Source organism: Podarcis bocagei, assembly GCF_964188305.1.
Source record: "Podarcis bocagei genome assembly, chromosome: Z".
Lineage (NCBI taxonomy): Eukaryota > Metazoa > Chordata > Lepidosauria > Squamata > Lacertidae > Podarcis > Podarcis bocagei.
This window is the reverse complement of record NC_138140.1, coordinates 34,951,517-34,970,549: the sequence shown is the minus strand read 5'-3', so window position 1 is coordinate 34,970,549 and position 19,033 is coordinate 34,951,517. Positions and strand designations below refer to the sequence as shown.

The following is a 19,033-nucleotide window of genomic DNA, read 5'->3' as shown; positions in this document are numbered from 1 at the left end:
TACTGGAATAATTTGTACTTTATTTTAAAAATAGTAAAGGGTTTCTTGTCCATGCAAGTCATAACACGTGACGTTGACATTTTGGCTTTTTCGAACACTTGACATTTATTATGGAACTTTGCGTTTTGTTCATTTGCTTTTTATAGGACACCTGCATGATACCATGATCAAAATATGCTCCTCTCTTGTTTTGGTCCATTCGCCCTCCTCCCATCTCAGAAAATCAGACTTTTAAAGCATAATTGAACTTCTGTGCATTTTCCCCAAGTGTAGATGGTCTATTGCACAGCCATTTTGTCTGGTTATGGCCCTGTATGGGTTGCTCTAAAAGTTTCCTTCTCTATGGTCCATCTCTCTTCTCTGTCCCTGCCCCCACCCCCAAATTGCAGCAGGGCAGAGATCATGATCGTAAGTGCAGTAAGAGGGAAGAAAATATATAACCTTCTGATCTGTTTGCAAGGTGGTTTTATACAACAATGAGTGTTTGTCCCACATTCATCTTAATTTGCTTGCAGGTGTTTATACATCATTCTTTCAAGCCACACTTTCAAGGCATTTCTCTATTGCTTTCCAAACTGCAAAAAGTCTGTTTCTTTTTTTTAAGTGGATTTATTGAGCAAAGGCAATGGATCACTTAGGCCCACTTTAATTGCAAAAAAACTGAAGTTACAATATGCACTTGAAATTGGGCTTATCAACATTTACCTTTCCTCTGCTCTTCCCAGGAACAGTCTGTACTTTAAAGCTCCATGTCAAAGCACCTGTTTTTGTTTGTGCTTAGGAGCTTTCTCTGCAAAAAACCCACTCTTTAAAACTCAATCGGAGCAAACGACAATCCACAGAAAATCCAAACTGAGGTTTCCCAAGCCTGGTGCCCTCCAGATGTCATTGGACAGCAACTCCCATTAGTCCCAACAAGCATGGCCAGTGGACAAGGGACTGAGAGCTGTAGTCCAACATCTGGAGGGAACCAGGCTGAGACAGCCACAGATGCTCCATGTTAGTTGGTGAAACATGAAGAAGACAATCCCATGCACAGATGGGAATCAAGTACATTATTTCCTCCTTTTATATTTCTTTGGGGCTATATATACTGCTGTATTAAATCCTGATGTCAAATAGGGATGTATCTTTTTCTGTGTGCCATTTTTACATACAGATGTATTTTTTTTCTTAACTGGGGGGAAAATGACACTGACACATAATGCAGTAAGAATGAAGGAGGGCATCGAATGAACTTTCAGACATGGACATCTCAGGCCCTTCTTTTTAAGGCCTAATGGCAGAGCCCTTTATTGGATATACTGTAGGTAAAGATGAGCACAGATTCTCCAAATTCTCAGAGCAGACTGGATCTCTGTAGAACAAGTGCTGTTTGCATATATTTTGTCCTGTAAGGAGCCGGAGACTTGATGGGCAGAAGGCTTTGGAAGCAACAGCGTCCGGCAGCCATAGATGGCTGCTAACTGTAGGCTAAGTTTGGAGGTGGAACAGCATGGAGAGGCAGGCTCAAGTGCAGCGATGTGGACCAGTGAAGTGGTATAATGCCCCCAACTCAGCCCTACATCCTAGGCAGAAGAGTAGAGGTCAAGGTGCCTACAGCCAGGGTACTTAGGGATGTTGCCAGCAGGTTGGTGTGAGAAAGGGGCTCTGTGTTCTGCTCCAGCCACAAGTATTCCTCATCCAGTTTGCGTCTCTGTAGCTCACGGCCGATGTGCTCACGGATGGACTCGTAATACCTGTTGATGTATTTGATCTGGGGTGGGAGTGTGGCAGGCAGAGTAGGAGAGACAGAGAGACAGAGAAATGGAACACTGTGTTTGGTGTGGCAGGCTCCTCCCCTCTGCACGACCCTGCTCTCTTTACCCACCAGGCTTTTGCTAGAGATGCTTGAGGATTTTAATCAGTCTGTAATTTTAAGCAAACAAATCTAATTCATACACCCTGGGCCCTTCTTTGGTCTGTTTCAAATTGTTTCACTGGGTTTTAATATTCTATGAGTGCAGGTCTGCAACCCACCCCAGGACCTTATGCTGAAGGGCTGGTAGGAAATCCTATTAAATTAAATAAATACTAGTTCACAGATCGAGCACAGTTCTCTTCTAGCTTTTGCACTTCTCCAAATTTTGCAGTTCTTGGCTCAATATACCAAAATGCATACAGAAATGCATGTTTTAGATGCACACCAAATACAAGTTTTATGATCATTTATGTACCCCTATCAGGGCAAAAACGCATATTTTAGGATAAAGTGCATGCAAATATAATGTTAGTTTTTGTATGTGTTTTCTTAAAAATTGCAGATGGGTGTAGAAATGGGCTGGAATGAATGAACAATGCCAGAAACAGACTGATCTGCCCACCCTTAGCTTGCACCCACCTGTTCCGAGGACAGGAGGTTCACATCAATGAGGTTCCGGTCGTAGGGCACTAGGGACACCACCTCAAAGGTCAGGTAGGGTTCTTCAGACATTTGGTACTATGGAAGACAAAGAAAGGAGGTGGCTCACATTTTTTTCAGCAGTTGCATCAATTTTGTGAGGTTGAGTTTTGCATGTACATTCTCTCTTCTGTAGAATCAAAGGGCAACTCGGGCGTGTGAACAAGCCAAAACCACTCAGGGGTTCCTCACATACTACAGTCCTAATGAAAATTACACACCGCACTTACTTTTCTTTAAAAACAACAGCAACAACAACAACCCATGGGCATGGTTTGCCATGATACCTTTAGATTCACATCTTGTCTGGCCCTTAGTGAAGTCTGTTCACATATATAATTGCCAGTCGTCAAGTTATAGCGTGAAGAAGTCAAATGTTGTCCATACACGACTGAGTTGACTCCAGGGAAATCCAAGGGGTGATGGGGTTGTCCCCCACCATCCTATGGGTGACAATGACCACCTACCCTTGCCCTGGATATTGCGTTATAGCAGGTATGAAGAACCTGTGGCCATCCAGATGTTGCTAGACTACAGCTCCCACCTGACCCTGCCATCATGATCAATTGTCAGGGTTGATGGGAGTTGTATTTTTTGCACCACACTTCAGCCAAAAAGGCTCCCCTTGTCCTCTTTCTATGCAATTGGTCCTGGATTAGGGGCTGCAGTTATTTCACACAAAGGACAATTATAAATGCTCCCCCCCCCCTTTTAACATGCAGAAGGGTCCTCCTTAGAATGGGAAATGGGAATGAAAGAGACTTTGAGGATTCCAAATACCTTAAGGCCTGACCTGTATGTTGCAGAATCTCTACCTGTTTAAGGTTACAGCTCACGGTTTGTACAGAAAATGTCCTGCAGGTTCTCTTGCGCCCACCCATTAGTGACCTATCAAAGGCAGAGAAGAAGCATCACCTTGGTCTTTGCTTCTACCACAACAGCAATGTCCTCCAGGCGGATCCCAAACTCACCATCCTGGTAATACCCTGGCTCTGGAGAGAATGGGGCAAAGGAGAGAGGAGGCAGAGAGAGAGTTCAGAGTGCTTCTGTGCCTCCCCCTCCCCACCAGTCTGGCAAATCTTCTTACTTCATTGCCCAAACCAGTCAGGCTGTTTATTTAAATGAGACTCTCTTTAGCAATGCAAATTCCTGGGTGCGGAGGGTGGAAATCCAGAGGGAAGGTGGTCTTACGAAATGGGCTCAGAACGACAGACACTTATGCTGCAATAAATCTTATTAGACTGAAACTGTGGACAGCTTTTACTACGGACACACTAAGACTTTTGGTAAACATGCACATTATTGTGATTTCATGTGGTTTAAAGAACTGCAAAAAATCTTACTTCTGCTTGCTGTAACAGACTAACACAAGTACCTCTCTAGAATATGGTGTAGTGAATAAAACACCTAGCAGTTCCCAGATACAAACTCCAGAAAGAAAAAGAATCCCTGCCTGCAATTCAGGATGGGGAGGGGGAAGCAAGGCTTGGTGGCATCAGAACCAGTGAAGATCATGTGGCACTTACCTATGGAGGTGAACATGCCTTTTCCCAAGGGCACATTGTTGGCCTGAAAGCCCACAGGCCCTAAAGGTGAGAGGATCAGTTATTGCTATCAGAAAACCAGCCCAAGAGATTTTGCCATCCCTACTGAGCTATGAAGTCTTCCCCTCTTAACGCACTGAAAACCAATTCTCCCATGGCATTTCACCAAAGCTACTCAACCCCTGCAAACAGACACAATATCATGAGAAGTCTTGGTTTTCATTTTTTCATGTTAAAACTCCCCAAGTTTCTAGTCCTGAATATTACAGAGATCAGCTTGAAAGTATCCTGATAGGCTGAGCTTAGTTAAATGTCCATAATATATCTGCAAGGAAGGAGGATGGGGAGGAAATTGGAATAAATTGGCAAAGCTTCAGTGCCCTGTGCAAATTACTGGCCTTTGCTACAGCAGACCCGATCTATAAGCAAATGTGTAGGGCAGGCTGTTATATAGATTTTCCAGAATTCAACTTCTAGTAGCGTAGAAGGTGGATTACCATTTTTAAAATGTTTGTTTCATTGTTTGTCACTGTTGAAGGGCAATATAAGCGCAATTCAACCTGACCCTGGTGCGACTTACACTCATGAACAGACAAAAAGTTGCCAATGCCATGACCAGTGCCATGGCCATAGTTGAGCCCAGCTTCCCATAAGGCTCGGCGAGCAAGGGCCTCCACAAATCTCCCTAAAACAGAAAAGTCAAGTTTTGTTGAGGAACAGCAGGAGAGAACACTTAGTTTTCCCGCACACCCTTTCCCACACCTGCAAATCTCAGCAACAGGTAATAAAAGGCATACTTCCTTTGACAGTGGAGGTGGAACATAACCAGAATGCCTAGTGGCCACTGATATCCTCCAAGAATTTGTCTAACTCTTTTTTACAGCCACCCAAGTTGGCAGCCATCACTACATCTTGTGTGACATGGCCTGAGAGGTGACTGTTAAGTTGTGGGTGAACATATCAGACGACACAGCGATTCTTCAAACAGCTCTTGTTTATTCACAGGCCAGAACAGAACTGAACTGAAGGGTTCAGCCAGCCTGCTTATATAGAGCTCCACTAGAACGCAACAGTAACCACTTTCTGTAACTATCCAATCATTGAACGTCACTTTCAATCCCTTATTTGCATATGTGGATCTGAACTATCTACAGTATCCCCCTGCTGGCCCAGGGTGAGAACTTCAGTACATAACAGTGACCCCATAGGCTGTAGGTCTGGAGAACTGCCTGGTGGGTCAGGGTCTAAGTAAAACTGAGACACGGGAGGAAAGCAGTGTGGGAGCGGGAACAGAACAACTTGCAGAGAGACTCTCACCTATGCCCGAAGCATGTTCACAGGGCCAGCTCTATCTTTAGGCAGAGTGAGGAAGCTGCCTCAGGTAAGAGTGGTGCTGATGGCAGTGGCAGCGAACTGATGGAAGGCAGAGCTGTATGTATCGCACGTAGTCTGCCTTAACCACCCTTACTAAACTAGACTGCAGATGTCAGTTATGGTGGAAAAACACCGCTGGTGTTTGTGTAAGAGTCAACTAGCAGTCCAGCCGGCTTCTGTCCATGGAATCATTTCATTTGCCTCAGGCAGCAAAATGTCTTGGACCACATTCATACCATACGTTTACGTGCTTTAAATGTGTTTTAGATGTATGGTGTGGGTGTGACCTTGGGCTGCCCCTCCTAGAGCTGAAATTAAATTTGGAGGAGGCAAACACTCTATATCAGAAGCTGGGCTGACTTTATTTGGTGCCCCCTCTCACCTGAAGTTCTGGATGGAAAGACGAGCCTAGACAGGTCAATGACTCCCATCAGCACACGGGTATAGGCTTCCTAAGAAGTGGAAGAGAAGAAGAAATAAAGAGATGAAAGGAAGTATGTCTGAAATGGAAGGGGGAAAAAAGATGAGCCAGATTCATGGAAAATTTATATGCCGTAAGAACACACAAAACCTGCCCTATACTGTTAAACCACTGATCTATTTAGCACTAGGGGAGGCAGGGAGGGGTGAGGAACCCAACCCTGATCTAGCACTTAGGGATGAAGCTGGGGGGGGGGATTTTCCAAGACCTCTTTCACCCACCCACTCAGAGTCCTTTCACCCAGAATTCTCTGGGTTACAGAATAATCCCTTATTTGTTGTTGCTCAACCAAAGGTATTGCTTTCCTTTCCTTTGGACCACATCAGTGAGGCCAAGGGTGTGTGTGTCTTGTTGTTTGGGCAGCCCAGGACCTCCATACACACTGCCTAGGTTTGTGCCCCAGGGACATCACTTCGGTACTGCTAATGCAGCAGTTTGACTTCATCCTCGGAGGCACACTCCATTGTCTCTCGAGACAGATGGATGCCAACAACTTGCTGTTGTGAAAGATAATAAAACAGTATGTTTTTATTAAGCACCCAGTTTCCTTGTCTGGTTTGGGAAGCCCCTAGCAGAGCACAGCAGATGAGTTTCCATTCAGAGTCATAAACTGAGACCAACATGCAAATCCTGCAACAAAATGTTGCAGTGTTGAGTGCTGCTGCCCGGCCACTGCCTGCCCTGCAGTCCATTCCTTTACCATTCCAGCCCCACCCTCCACATTTTGTGGCCATTCCATTGAGCATACTTATTTCTTATTCAGCTGTTTTTGTCCCCTCCTCTTCCCAGAATCCTCCCCTGAAAAGTGTTGTTGGTTGTGTTTTTTGGTAAACTTTGCAAACCTCAGGGTTCCCCAAGGCTGCTGATACTTCCTTCTTATGGAGGTGCTGGGAATTGCAGCTCTGGGAGGGGTACACTTTAAATGCATAGTGGGAGGGGGGAGGGGGAGACCTGTACCAACTCTCACCAAGTGCCCAATATAGGCAGAGGTACCAGGGACATCAGTTCCAAAAGGGAATCAATATACCGTTTGGCTTGGTTACTGCTGGGGTCTCCCTAGAGTGGGGACAGGTTTCAGGAGGTAAGCCAGTTGAGATATTTCTGCCCAAAGTGATGGTGCCTTCATTATACACCTTTAAGCACCAGGCAAAAACTTTACTTTTTAACCAGGCCTATGGTTGATCTGCCAATCTAGCAGTTCGAAAGCACATCAAAGTGCAAGTAGATAAATAGGTACTGCTCTGGTGGGAAGGTAAATGGCTTTTCCGTGCGCTGCTCTGGTTCTCCAGAAGCTGCTTAGTCATGCTGGCCACATGACCCGGAAGCCAATAAAGCGAGATGAGCTCCGCAACCCCAGAGTCAGCCACGACTGGACCTAATGGTCAGGGGTCCCTTTACCTTTACGGTTGATCTGTTTGACATCTTATACCAGGGGTCGGCAACGTTTTTGGGGCATGGGCCGGTTCACAATCCTGCAGACACCACGGTGGGCCGGAGTGCATGTGTGTGTGTGCACGAGCGCATGCATGCATGCAGAAATGCTATTTCCAGCGCTCCTTCCGGCGCAGAGGAGGCGTGCGCAGCTTCCCATTGGCTGGAGGAGCTTCCTGCAGCCAATGGGAAGCCGCCCAGCATTGCGGAAGGCGGTCCCCGCTCTGCTCTGCACCGGTTTAGCGTGTTGCATGGGAGCCAACCGAGTGGGTGGTGGGGGTCCATGGGCCTTAGGTTGCCTATGCCTGTCCTATACCCTTCTAAAATGTGGCTCTTTTCAGGTGGGGTGTTATTGGGTTGTTGTTTTTATTCTGATTATATATGTTGTGATCGTTTCTGTGAACCGCCCTGAGACCTCTGGGTATAGGGTGGTATATTAATTCAATTAACAACAACAACAACATATTACAGTAGGATCCAAACAATATAAATTAAAAGCCTTTGCTGATGACTTAGTATTGACATTACAAGACCCAGACTCCAGTGCAGTAAAAGCACTGGAGCTTATACAGGAATTCGGACAAGTAGCAGGATTTAGATTAAATAAGAGCAAAACCAAAGTATTAGAGAAAAATCTGGACAACGATGAAAGAAAACTACTACAAGAAAAGACGGGCCTTGATTTTGTGAAAAAAGTTAAATATTTGGGGGTGAACCTGTCTGGGGAAAATCTGAACTTGTACAAAGATAATTATGAGAAATTCTGGAATGAAATTAAGAGAGATTTGGAGGTATGGTCAAATTTAAAATTGTCATTAATGGGCCAGATTTCAGTGGTTAAGATGAATGTGTTGCCAAAGATGCTTTTTTTGTTTCAAGCTCTCCCAATTATAGATAATGTGAAATGTTTTAAAGAATGGCAGAAAGCTTTATCTAGATTTATCTGGCAGGGGAAAAAACCCAGAATTAAATATAAATTGCTTACAGATTCTAAAGAAAGAGGGGGATTTTCCCTGCTAGATTTGAAAATCTATTTTGAAGCAGCAGCGCTTTGCTGGATTAAAGAGTGGATACAGCTAGAAGATACTGATGTATTAGATCTGGAGGGATTTGACAATGTGTTTGGATGGCACACATATTTATGGTATGGTAAGGTAAAGGCCCATAATGCATTTAAAAATCATGTAATTAGGAAATCGTTGTACAATCTTTGGATAAAATATAAAGATCTTTTAGAAAGGAAGACGCCCAGATGGCTCTCACCAATGGAGGCGAAGGCCCAGAAAAAGTTAAATATGGATACCAAATAGTTGACATATTCAGATTTATTATTGGAGGATAAAGAAGGATATAAGTTAAAACCATTTGATCAAGTTAAAGATAAGTTAAATTGGTTACATTATCACCAGATTAATGAATTGTACAAATTAGATAAGAAAAATGGTTTTGCTTCTGAAAAATCTAAGTTGGAGACGGAGTTGGTGGACACTAAAGCTAAAAATCTGTCTAAAATGTATAAGTTACTTTTGGAGTGGCATACAAAGGATGAACAAGTTAAATCAGTGATGATAGATTGGGCAAGAGATGTAGGACATAACATAATGTTTGAGGATTGGGAAAGATTGTGGAAGAGAGGGGTCAAGTTTACTGCATGTACAAAGTTAAAGGAAAATATAATGAAAATGATGTATAGATGATATTTGACTCCTGTTAAATTAGCAAAGATTTATCATAACTGTGACAATCTATGCTGGAAATGTAAAGAGAAAGAAGGAACTTTTTATCACATGTGGTGGACCTGCCCCAAGGTGAAAGACTTCTGGGAAATGATTTATAATGAATTGAAAAAAATGTTGAAATATACATTTATAAAGAAACCAGAGGCCTTTCTTCTGGGAATAACAGATTTGGAATTGCCCAAGAAAGATGTTAAATTATTTTTGTATGCCACAACTGCTGCTCGAATTTTACTAGCTAAGAAATGGAAAACGCAAGAACTACCAACTGTGGAAGAATGGCAGATGAAGATGATGGACTTTTTGGAGCTAGCCGACCTGACCGGAAGAGTCCGCGACCAGAATGAGGAGGAGTATCAGGAAGAATGGATGAAATTTAATGATTATTTAGTTAAATATGTTAAGTTAAAATAATTGGAAAAAAGCTTGGAATTACCAGTTAGGCTTAGGACTTAAATAAGTAATGTGATGAATTATTATGTTTAATGCTGAATTGGGAAGAAAGAGTGATGTTAAGTGATTAAGTTAAAATTATAAGAACTTTGATTTGGAAAACCGTTAAAATAATAAGCACTGAAATTCAACCAGGGGGATACGAGGAAGTCACTTAACAATGTTAAGAAGATTAGTTTTAATAAGGTTATGATTTATGTTTGTTTGTTTATTTGTTAGTGTGTTTTTAATTTTGTGAAAATCAATATTTTTTTGGGAAAAACAACAACAACAACAACAACAACGCACTTGGGAGCCACCTGCTTTACCATAGCCATCCTGAAAGTAGCAAGAGAAAAGGAGGGCAAAGTAACTTAGACAAGGGGGTGGGGGTGGAAATACAGCAGAAGGGAAACAAGACTTTGTCCCCGAGTCCCAGGTGTGCAATCCAGGTGTAGGTGTAGGAAGAAGAAACAGTACCTTCTGAAAATCTGTGGGCTCCCCCCAGTGGACAGTGCGGGTTATGTCCGTTGTTCCATCTCTGCAGGGGTGAGAGAAGCAAAGCGAAGGGAGCTTTGTCAGGCAACGGTGCCCCCGTCAGGTCAGGATTTTGCAACAGAGGTCCAGAGCTTCACTTGGCGGAAGGAGCTGGAGGGCTTCCCAAAATGTAGCAAGGCTGGCTTACCACATTTTAAAGCAAAGTCGGTAATACAATTGCTGGGCAAAGAGGCATTTCCCCCACTCCTTAAGGAGTCCAGAGTGTATAAAACTACCTAGTTTTAGGTAGTGAGGAGCTGTTTTGGTGGATCGGGCTCCCCTCACTTAGCCCCAAAGTTGTGCCAAATATATTTAGGGGAGCACGTGGAGAACCTTTGAGAGCAGCAGTTCATGCTTTGCTACGTGGAACCTATTGCTCCCAGAGACTTGCCTGACTCTTAACCCTGATTTAGGACGTGAGGGTTTCGTTTTTTAGCAATGCCTTTGTTCTTCCTTCTGGTTACCTGTTTTATTCTGAGTAGCTGTGTTTTTAAATACCATTTATTGCGCCTCAACCCTGGATCTCCACAAGACCTGTTCCTTGAGCAGGGATCATAATGAATCTTAACAACAAAAATAATGACAATTTGGGAGCACCTCTGTTCTTCCTCCTAGGCATAGTTTGATATTTCAATTGTATCATGTGACGGGTAGTAAATATTCTGACAGTTTATACAGTAGTACCTCAGGTTAAGTACTTAATTCGTTCCGGAGGTCCGTTCTTAACCTGAAACTGTTCTTAACCTGAAGCACCACTTTAGCTAATGGGGCCTCCTGCTGCTGCCGCGCCGCTGGAGCCCGATTTCTGTTCTCATCCTGAAGCAAAGTTCTTAACCTGAAGCACTATTTCTGGGTTAGCGGAGTCTGTATCCTGAAGCATCTATGACCTGAAGCGTATGTAATCTGAGGTACCACTGTATGTTGTAACCTGTTCACAACATTTTACAGACTTTATAGAGAAAGCGGCCAATCATTTGTAATAACAAGTATTATGACAAATTCATTACCCGCCCTTCATCAGCAGGTCCCAGTGTGGGTTACAACAATTTAAAAACAGTTTAAACAAATCACAGGTGAGTCCTAAACCACACATACCCCTTGTCAAAACCAAGGTAAAGAGGTGTGTCTTCAGCATATGACAAAAACTACATAATGTAGGCACCATATGCACCTCTGTGGGGAGGAAGCTCCACAATTTAGAGGCTGCCACAGGCACAATCCCTCCATTGCAGGGGGTTGGACTAGATGACCACAGGGTCCCTCCCAACTCTACAAGTCTATGATTCTACCACCCCAAGCCTGTGAGGGCAGCAGAACTATCAAGAGGGTCCCAGCTGTTGCTCTTAACACTCCATACAGTCAGTGGCAGATGCTGAGTTCTCAAATTTTAGCGGCGCCCTGTGTGATGCCAAAATTTGGTGCCCCCCACCTCTTTCACTGCATTCTAAATAATAGTTGTGGCATCCCCAGGTTCCACGCCCAGTGCGACCAAACCAGTTGCACTCCCCTAAATCTGCCTCTGATGCAGTCTGTAGGGTAGGACGCTGTGTTTCAGAGATGAATAGATGAAACCAAACCCTAGAGTACAAGGAGTTGTCACTGGGGCATACTCAGAGTGCTTTCTCCTTGATAGGAGAAAGCTCCATAAATCCAGAAGCAGCTTGCTTGGTGGGGAGGAGTCTCTTTGCTACCTTCTCAGCAGACGGCTCACTGGTGTTTACCAGGAGACGGGGATGGGTGGGTGAGGCAGTGGGGAAGTTGGTGATGTGTAAGCACATCAGCAGGAGTGCCACATTGGCTCTGCCAGTGTGTTTGCACTCCGCTGACCTTCCTGCCACTTTCCTCTCTCCCTCCTACAGTACAGTGACCTGTCTGCCAGCAACCTAGCACAGAGGCTCTGCCCCACAAGGTGAGCTGCTTCTCCATAAAACCCGCTGCCAGGTGCAGGCACCTGAGCCTGGCCAAAGAGAGAGAGGGCATCCCATACTCACAAATATTGCCCCCCTGAGTCCAGCAGGTACATTTCATTCACAGTCAGGTTTCGGGCGGTAGCATTGGATGGGCTGAAAAAGGAAAAGAAAGACACAGAGAGGAACATCAGAATTAGCATGTTGGGTCAGGCAATTGTGCCTCCAAGCTCAGTGTTCAGTCGCCAGCAGACGCAGGGAAATTCAAAAACAGGATAAGGCGGCAACATTCACAAAATAAGAGTAAAGGAATATTATATGGAAGCACATAGTTCCCCCCAAAGGCTCATGGGAACTGTAGTTTACCTCTCACAGAGCTAGAATCCCCAGCACCCTTAACAAGCAGTTCCCATAATTCCTTGGGGGAAAGTCATGTGCTTTAGAGGCATGGGTTGTACACAGCCTCTGTTTAGATGATGGTTTTTATTCCTCCCCTGCCCTTCACCATAAAGTCCTACGGCAAATGACAACAATAGAGAAACAAAAGATCACAACAATTTACAATCAGAAAAACAGAGCAAGAATGTAAGAAGCAACAGTGGCCCAAGGGGTGGGAATGCGCTGCAAAGCCGTCCTCCCAGCACTGGGGCCAATGCAGCTTATCTGAATGTGCCTTGTGTGGAGTGAGGTTGTGGTGAGGCCGGGCTGTGTGGCTGCACCGAGTGCCAACCTGCCACTCTCACTAGTGCATCCCATCCGAGCCACCACCATGGGCCACCCAAGTCCCACCCAGTAAGTGGCAGGGATGCTGGTTTCGGGAGGCTGCTCCACCTACACAGGCTGCTAGTAAAAAAAGAAAAGCCCTGCTGAATCAGACCAAAGGATAGACTAATCCAGCACCCTCTTCTTGTTTTCTACAGTGACCAACCAGGGCTACGGTATGTACACACCATACATTTCAAGCAGCACCCCAAAGAATCTTGTGAATCGTCGTTTCCCCAGAGGCGAACCTAGGTGCTTGTGCCCTTGGCAAGGAACTGTATTGGAGCCTCCAAAGCCAGGAGAGACTATGGAGTAGAAACTTAAAGTTTGCTTTTCTTCACCTTTTGCACTCCGACAGCGATTTCCTGGCCATCAGAGTTGGGTCTGCTCTGTTCCCCATCCCCCCAATCAGTCTGTCTGCCTGTCTGCCTACTGCCTCCTTCTGCGCCATGCTTTCCCTTCTGCCTCCTTCTGCTCCCCTTCCTTTTTCCTCCTCCTACAACTCTTCCCTGCTCTCTCTGTCTTTCTTCTCTCCGAGCCCCTGCTCACACTTCTAAAAGCTCTGCCAGCCAACTGGAGAGGGCTCCACAGGGCTGCTGCAACAGTGAAGTAAAGGTAAAGGTACCCCTGACCCTTAGGTTCAGTCCCGCTCCTGCCCACCTGGCTACAGCAGTACACACCAGCAACTGGATTCCTCTGCAGAGATGGCCAGAGGAGCCTGTATGCCTGACCGAACAGCGGAGGAGCAGCCCTCTCCAGTAGGCTGGCAGAGCCCTCCAGTAGGCTCACATACACAAGGGGTGTATGCAGGCTCCTAGCCACTCCAGGCCAGAGGTGCAATTCTTGTGCCTTCCTAGGCCTGTGCCCTTGTGGGCTAACCTGGCCAGCCCCTGAGTTTACCCCTCACAGAGTTACAACTCCCAGCACCATGAAGAAGCTAGAGTTCTCAGATACTTTAAATGCACTGGGTGTCTACACCTGGGTGTCTCTGGAAAGCCCACAGGCAGAGCAAGAGAGCGACAGCTCTCTCCCAGGATAGCTCCCCAGAGAGACAGCCTGCTTCTGAATCTGAATGTAGCATACAAACAGAGCAGCTAGCAACTATTGGCAGCCGTATCCTCCACAAACCATCTCCTTTTAAAGCCATTGAAATTGGTGGTCATTATTGCCTCTTGTGGGAATGAGCTCCCTAGTGGCACCTCCATGTCCCAAGGCTCCCAGGTGGGGATATAATTGCCTTTGTGCCTTTCTGTGAGTTTCCTGGAAGCGGGGGGGGGGGGGGGGGGCTAGCAAGTTTGAGAAAACAGGATGCTGAATTCACCAGCAGGGCTCTCTCTCCCTGTGCTTTGCAGAGGCAGGTGTGACATGCACGCTCAGGAACCCATGTGCACAAACCACAACCTATATTTGGGCATGCCATTTTTAGATCCTGCCCACCCCGGTTTGTGCAGATTCTTGGCAGCTCTGGGGTTTCCCTCTACATGCTCACGGCTTTTAGGACTGGCTCCTTTATGTGAGCATTGCAGACCAAGGCTATGTGCACATCAGTAGCTTAAAATGCAACAAAGTCTCCCTCTCTCTTTCTCTTTCTCCCTCTTTCTCTCTCTCTCTCTCTCACACAACAACAACAACATTGCGCTTGCATGTTGCTGTTCAAACCAGTGAGGGGGTGGGGGGGATGTCTTCAGCTGATGCACATTAACTGTTTGATTTCTCCCCACCCCCAGCCCAGCATTGCTCTTCGTGAATCTGCCATCTGTAGATGTGCAACATCTGCTTCGAATGTTCCCACCTCAGCTTAACTGTGAAGTGAACGTAGTTTAGGTTTTCAAACCGGGTAGAAGCTGCATCAAACAGCAGTATATCTCAAGAAACAACAGTGCGGATAGGGACCGTGGCTCAGTATCATGTGTGCATTGCTTCAAACACCAGCGGTGGGATTGCACTGGAGCCAAAGTAAGTGGTAATGTGTGCCAAGCCTAAGTTCTCAGAGGCTGTGACGCCAGTTTTAACAAACCCCATTTTTCAACTGTTCTTGTGGAGAATGCAAGGAGGCAGTAAGGCAGAAGTAGGGAACAATCAGGCCCAGAGGCCAAATCTGCCCCTCCAGACCTCTCTGTTTGGCCCTTTGGGGCTCTCCCTTGGACTGACTGCCTCTCTAGGCCACACCTCCTCTCCCCTGGCCACGCTTCTCACCACCCCCATTTTGTGCTCCTCCTTGGGCGCTTGTGTCTGGCTGAAAGATGGGGAGAGAAGAGGCCACACTGATGCATTTCAATCACATAAGGTAAAGGGACTCTTGACTATTAGGTCCAGTCATGACCGACTCAGGGGTTGCGGCGCTCATCTCGCTTTATTGGCCGAGGGAGCCAGCGTACAGCTTCCGGGTTATGTGGCCAGCATGACTAAGCCGCCTCTGGTGAACCAGAGCAGAGCACGGAAACGCCGTTTATCTTCCCGCCAGAGCGGTACCTATTGATCTACTTGCACTTTGACATGCTTCTGAACTGCTAGGTTGGCAGGAGCAGGGACCGAACAACGGGAGCTCACCTCGTCGCGGGGATTCGAATCGCCGACCTTCTGATCGGCAAGTCCTAGGCTCTGTGGTTTAACCCACAGTGGCACCCACGTCCCTTATTTCAATCACATGGCTTCCCTCAAAGAATCCTGGGAGCTGCCATTTGTTAAGGTTGCTGGGAACTGTAGCCCTGTTGGGGGAAATTACAGTTCCCAAGGTTTCGAAGGGAGCAAGCTGTGACTGTTCAAGTGGCATAGATGTGCTTTAAATGTTATCGTGTGGACAGGATCGTGTGTTTCCGGCCTGATTTCTGTGTTGCTGGAATGTAGCCTACTGTAATGATCTATAATTTAAAGTAATATCATCCCCCTTTAAACAGTCATGGTTTCCTCCAAAGAATCATGAGAACTGTGCTAAAGGTGCTAAGAGTTGTTAGGATTCCTCTATTCCCCTCACACAGCTACAATTCCCAGAGTTCCCTGGGAAGAGGGATTGATTGTTAAAATACTCTGGGAACTGTAGCTCTTTGAAGGGGCAACACCTCTCAGCAATCTTAACAAATTACAGTTCCCATGATTCTTTGAGTGAAGCCTTTACCGTTTTAAGTGGGGGTGATACTGCTTTAAATGTATAATGCAGTTGGAGCCTCCAAATGTGTACATTGGTCAAAACTGCATACAAAAAAACAACCTGTTTATTAGGAGAAATTTGCACTAAAATGCTGATGAATTTTCACAAATCACAGATCGCTGCAGAAATGTGGAGAACTGAATTTAAGAGTGGGAAAATGAGGAAAGGGGGGAACTGATAAGGGCAGAGCCCTCCATCCCTATCCATCCCTAATTATAGGCCCTAGTTAAGGAGATGGAAATGGTGAGTGATATGAGAAGCAAATGGTAGAGTCCTCCACTACTTTCGTTCTGAGAGAGGGAGCTGTCCACATGTTTTGGGTTGTGGAACTGTGAATTTCGAAGGTTACCTGTGTTTCGGTTCCCGTATTGTTTTGGTAAATGTGAATCAGGTAGGCTTGCAAACCAAACCAAATTTCTCCTCAATCCCTACCTGTAATGGGCCAGAGCTGCATTCAGTCCAGTGGCGGAGATTGTCTCAAAGCTGGGCCCCTTGCAGTTGGCCTCTTCGCTGTGGAGGGAAAGAGAAAACTCTGGTTGGCACCCTTTTCACCCTCCGCAGCATCATCACCACTGATTGATTTTCATACTGTACTGTTTACATGCCACAAAAGCTTCTAAGCCATTTACAAGCATGAAATCTACTATAAATTCCATATATAATTAAAATAAAATAATAAAACAACTCTACAAAAATAGTAAAACCGCTCAGATTTAATACCATTATTTTTATTATTTATTTAATTTCTATACAACCCTATACCCGAAGCATAACTATGAGACAGTTTTTAAACCCCCCAATTAAAATAGATAGGTCAAGAAGTTCAAGTTCAGGGGAATGAATGCTTGTCTAAGCAGGTGTACCTTCAATAGCCAGGGGAATGCCAATATAGATGGGGCTTCTCATATTTCAGCAGAGAGGCATTCCACAACACTGGTGCCACCAGTAAAAAGGCCTTCCTCCATGTTCTCACAATGTGGTAATCATCAGACCATGGCAAAACTAGCCTAAATGAAGCATTGCCCTTTTCAGACTGACCTACGCAACTGGTCTACATAACGGGCGCCAGAGATTTCATTCACAGAACCGGTGGGAACATTCTTTTCCAGCCAGACCAAGTACCGAATCACTGCAATGGCATCTCGTACCTGTGGTTGTAATCATTGTTTAGTATTTCTATCCTGCCTTGCTATAATAAAACTTACAGCAAAATAATAAATAGCCACGTTGCAAATTTATGAGCATGTCCAAAAACACCCTTCTCTCTCTCTCTCTCTCTCTCTCTCTCTCTCTCTCTCTTCCTCTCTCTCTCTAAAAACCAAATGGAACACATGATTGCAATAAATATTCAAATATCATTTTATCATCATGTCTGTTCTGGAATGCACACATCATTCACAGATGTCCCATTTTGACTGTCTACACCCTGCATCAAGTTTTCATCTGCAGAAGGCATCATAGTTGGCTGGAGCCACACTATATGGCTGCAACATGGCCTCATGGTAAAATCTCTTCCAGCACCCTGTCTAGCCCTGACCTGGTACTGGACATGGAGTCCTCAGAAGGCAAAACAGACACCCCATGGGTTGAGAATCTTGGGGAGCAGGCAGGATCCCCAGAGTTCAATGCTGAAGATGCCCTTGTGGGTCCTCCCCCAAGTTGATATTTGATGAAGAACCCCCGAAACTGTCAAAGATGAGGAGCCACCCTCTCCCCCACCAGTCCTGATGGGTGCCAGCCCCAAAGGCTTCAGGCAACACTGTCCAGACAGTCATGGGTAAAGGATCCACTTGCTGTGGTTTAGGAGAACTCCCTTGAGCTTCGACCCAAATCTAAACTCACAAGATCATTGCACCACAACATTCCACTGCTTTTGCACTCGCGGTGGGCTTACATACATGGGCAGCTCGCAGCATCTCTTGCTCCTTGGCGTTCTTGACTGCTTTGGTGATCATGACAGGAGAGTACTCCTCTACCAAGAGTTTTTCCTGTAAGACAGGAAGGAGGCAACCATGTCAACAGGCCATTCTCAGGGGGGATGCACCTGTCGGCTTACCATGAAGCAGACCAGCTGGAGGCAGGCCTTTGTCATCACTTGCAGAGCATGTTGCGCAGTTCCCCTTTGCTTATGCTGCATTCTATATGTGGCAGTTCTCACAGCATATATTAGAGTGCCTGCCTGCCTGTATGTACGCACGATCATCTCCTGATGTCTGCTGTGTCCTTCAATGAACTCCATTTGAGGCAGGGCTCTGGTCCTGGAGCCTGGTTTCATTCCCAGAGCTCAACATTAAAAACACTTGTGAAGTAACAAACATAAGACATGAGGAAGAGTCCCTCTGGATCAGATGAAAGGTCTATCTAGGTTTAGGGGGATTAGCAAATCTTCCAATTTCAGGCTGAATTCACATGGCATTTTATTTCATTTTCACAACTTTCCCCCTGTTAGTTCTACAAGGCATTGTGGTGAAATACAGTGCAGAAAAAAGAGACTTCAGTTACACCACCCAGGAAAAAAACCATGCCTCTGCACAGGTAACTTTCTGTGCAAATGCATATGCCCTAACCAGAGTGAAAGGAGAGGTGTGCCTAATAATAGCTTGTGTGACCTAAAAAGCAAGGCTTGGCAGCTCAGTTGTCATGCACTGCCACCCGCTGCAAACATTGTCAGGTGGTGCAGAAACTTTGCAGGATTTAAGACAGCAAACAGCATGCAAAAACCATGCAGGGAGCTTCCTGTGCAGGAAGTTACTAGCTATGTTGGTTATGCTCTCAGAGACAGCATGCTTTTGAATACCAGCTGCTGGAAACTGCAGGATGAGAGTGCTCAGGTCTTGCTTGCTGGTTTCCCGCAGGCGTCTGGTCGGCCACTGAGAACAGAATGCTGCACTAGCCTGATCCAGCAAGCTCTTATGCTCTTAATTGCACAGTGAATGGAGGCAATGCACTATTCGATGCCATATGAAAACAACAAAACTTTTGCTTTTAGCAAACAGAAAGGGGTTCCCGTATGGATGGGCCCAGGGTTGACAATACGAAGCTAGGTGAATCAATTGTCTGACTTGATACAAGGCAGATTCCTCTCCTAAGTTTCCAAACTATGAGTGGTGATGATGGCTCACTCTCTATGTTCTTCCTTTTTACCTGGGAAGGGCCATAGCTGAGTGGCAGAGCATCTGCTCTGCACAGAGACGGTCCCAGGTTCAATCCCTGGCATCTCCGCATGGGACTGGGAGTGCCC

At 45.6% G+C, this 19,033-nt stretch overlaps 1 protein-coding gene across 1 annotated transcript in view; it reads right to left on the bottom strand.

Annotated features, from left to right (window-relative positions):
* The window catches only part of XPNPEP2 (X-prolyl aminopeptidase 2), a 36,136-nt gene continuing 17,103 nt past the window's right edge, over nt 1–19,033 (bottom strand). The window contains exons 11-21 of the mRNA XM_081179435.1: nt 17,691–17,780; nt 16,831–16,940; nt 16,225–16,302; nt 11,967–12,038; nt 9,919–9,979; nt 5,741–5,810; nt 4,565–4,669; nt 3,967–4,026; nt 3,356–3,432; nt 2,381–2,479; nt 1–1,756 (exon numbers count right to left, since the gene is read on the bottom strand). Coding sequence (XP_081035561.1) covers nt 1,562–1,756; nt 2,381–2,479; nt 3,356–3,432; nt 3,967–4,026; nt 4,565–4,669; nt 5,741–5,810; nt 9,919–9,979; nt 11,967–12,038; nt 16,225–16,302; nt 16,831–16,940; nt 17,691–17,780 — 1,017 coding nt within the window. The 3' untranslated portion in view covers nt 1–1,561. The remainder of the gene's footprint in view (nt 1,757–2,380; nt 2,480–3,355; nt 3,433–3,966; nt 4,027–4,564; nt 4,670–5,740; nt 5,811–9,918; nt 9,980–11,966; nt 12,039–16,224; nt 16,303–16,830; nt 16,941–17,690; nt 17,781–19,033) is intronic.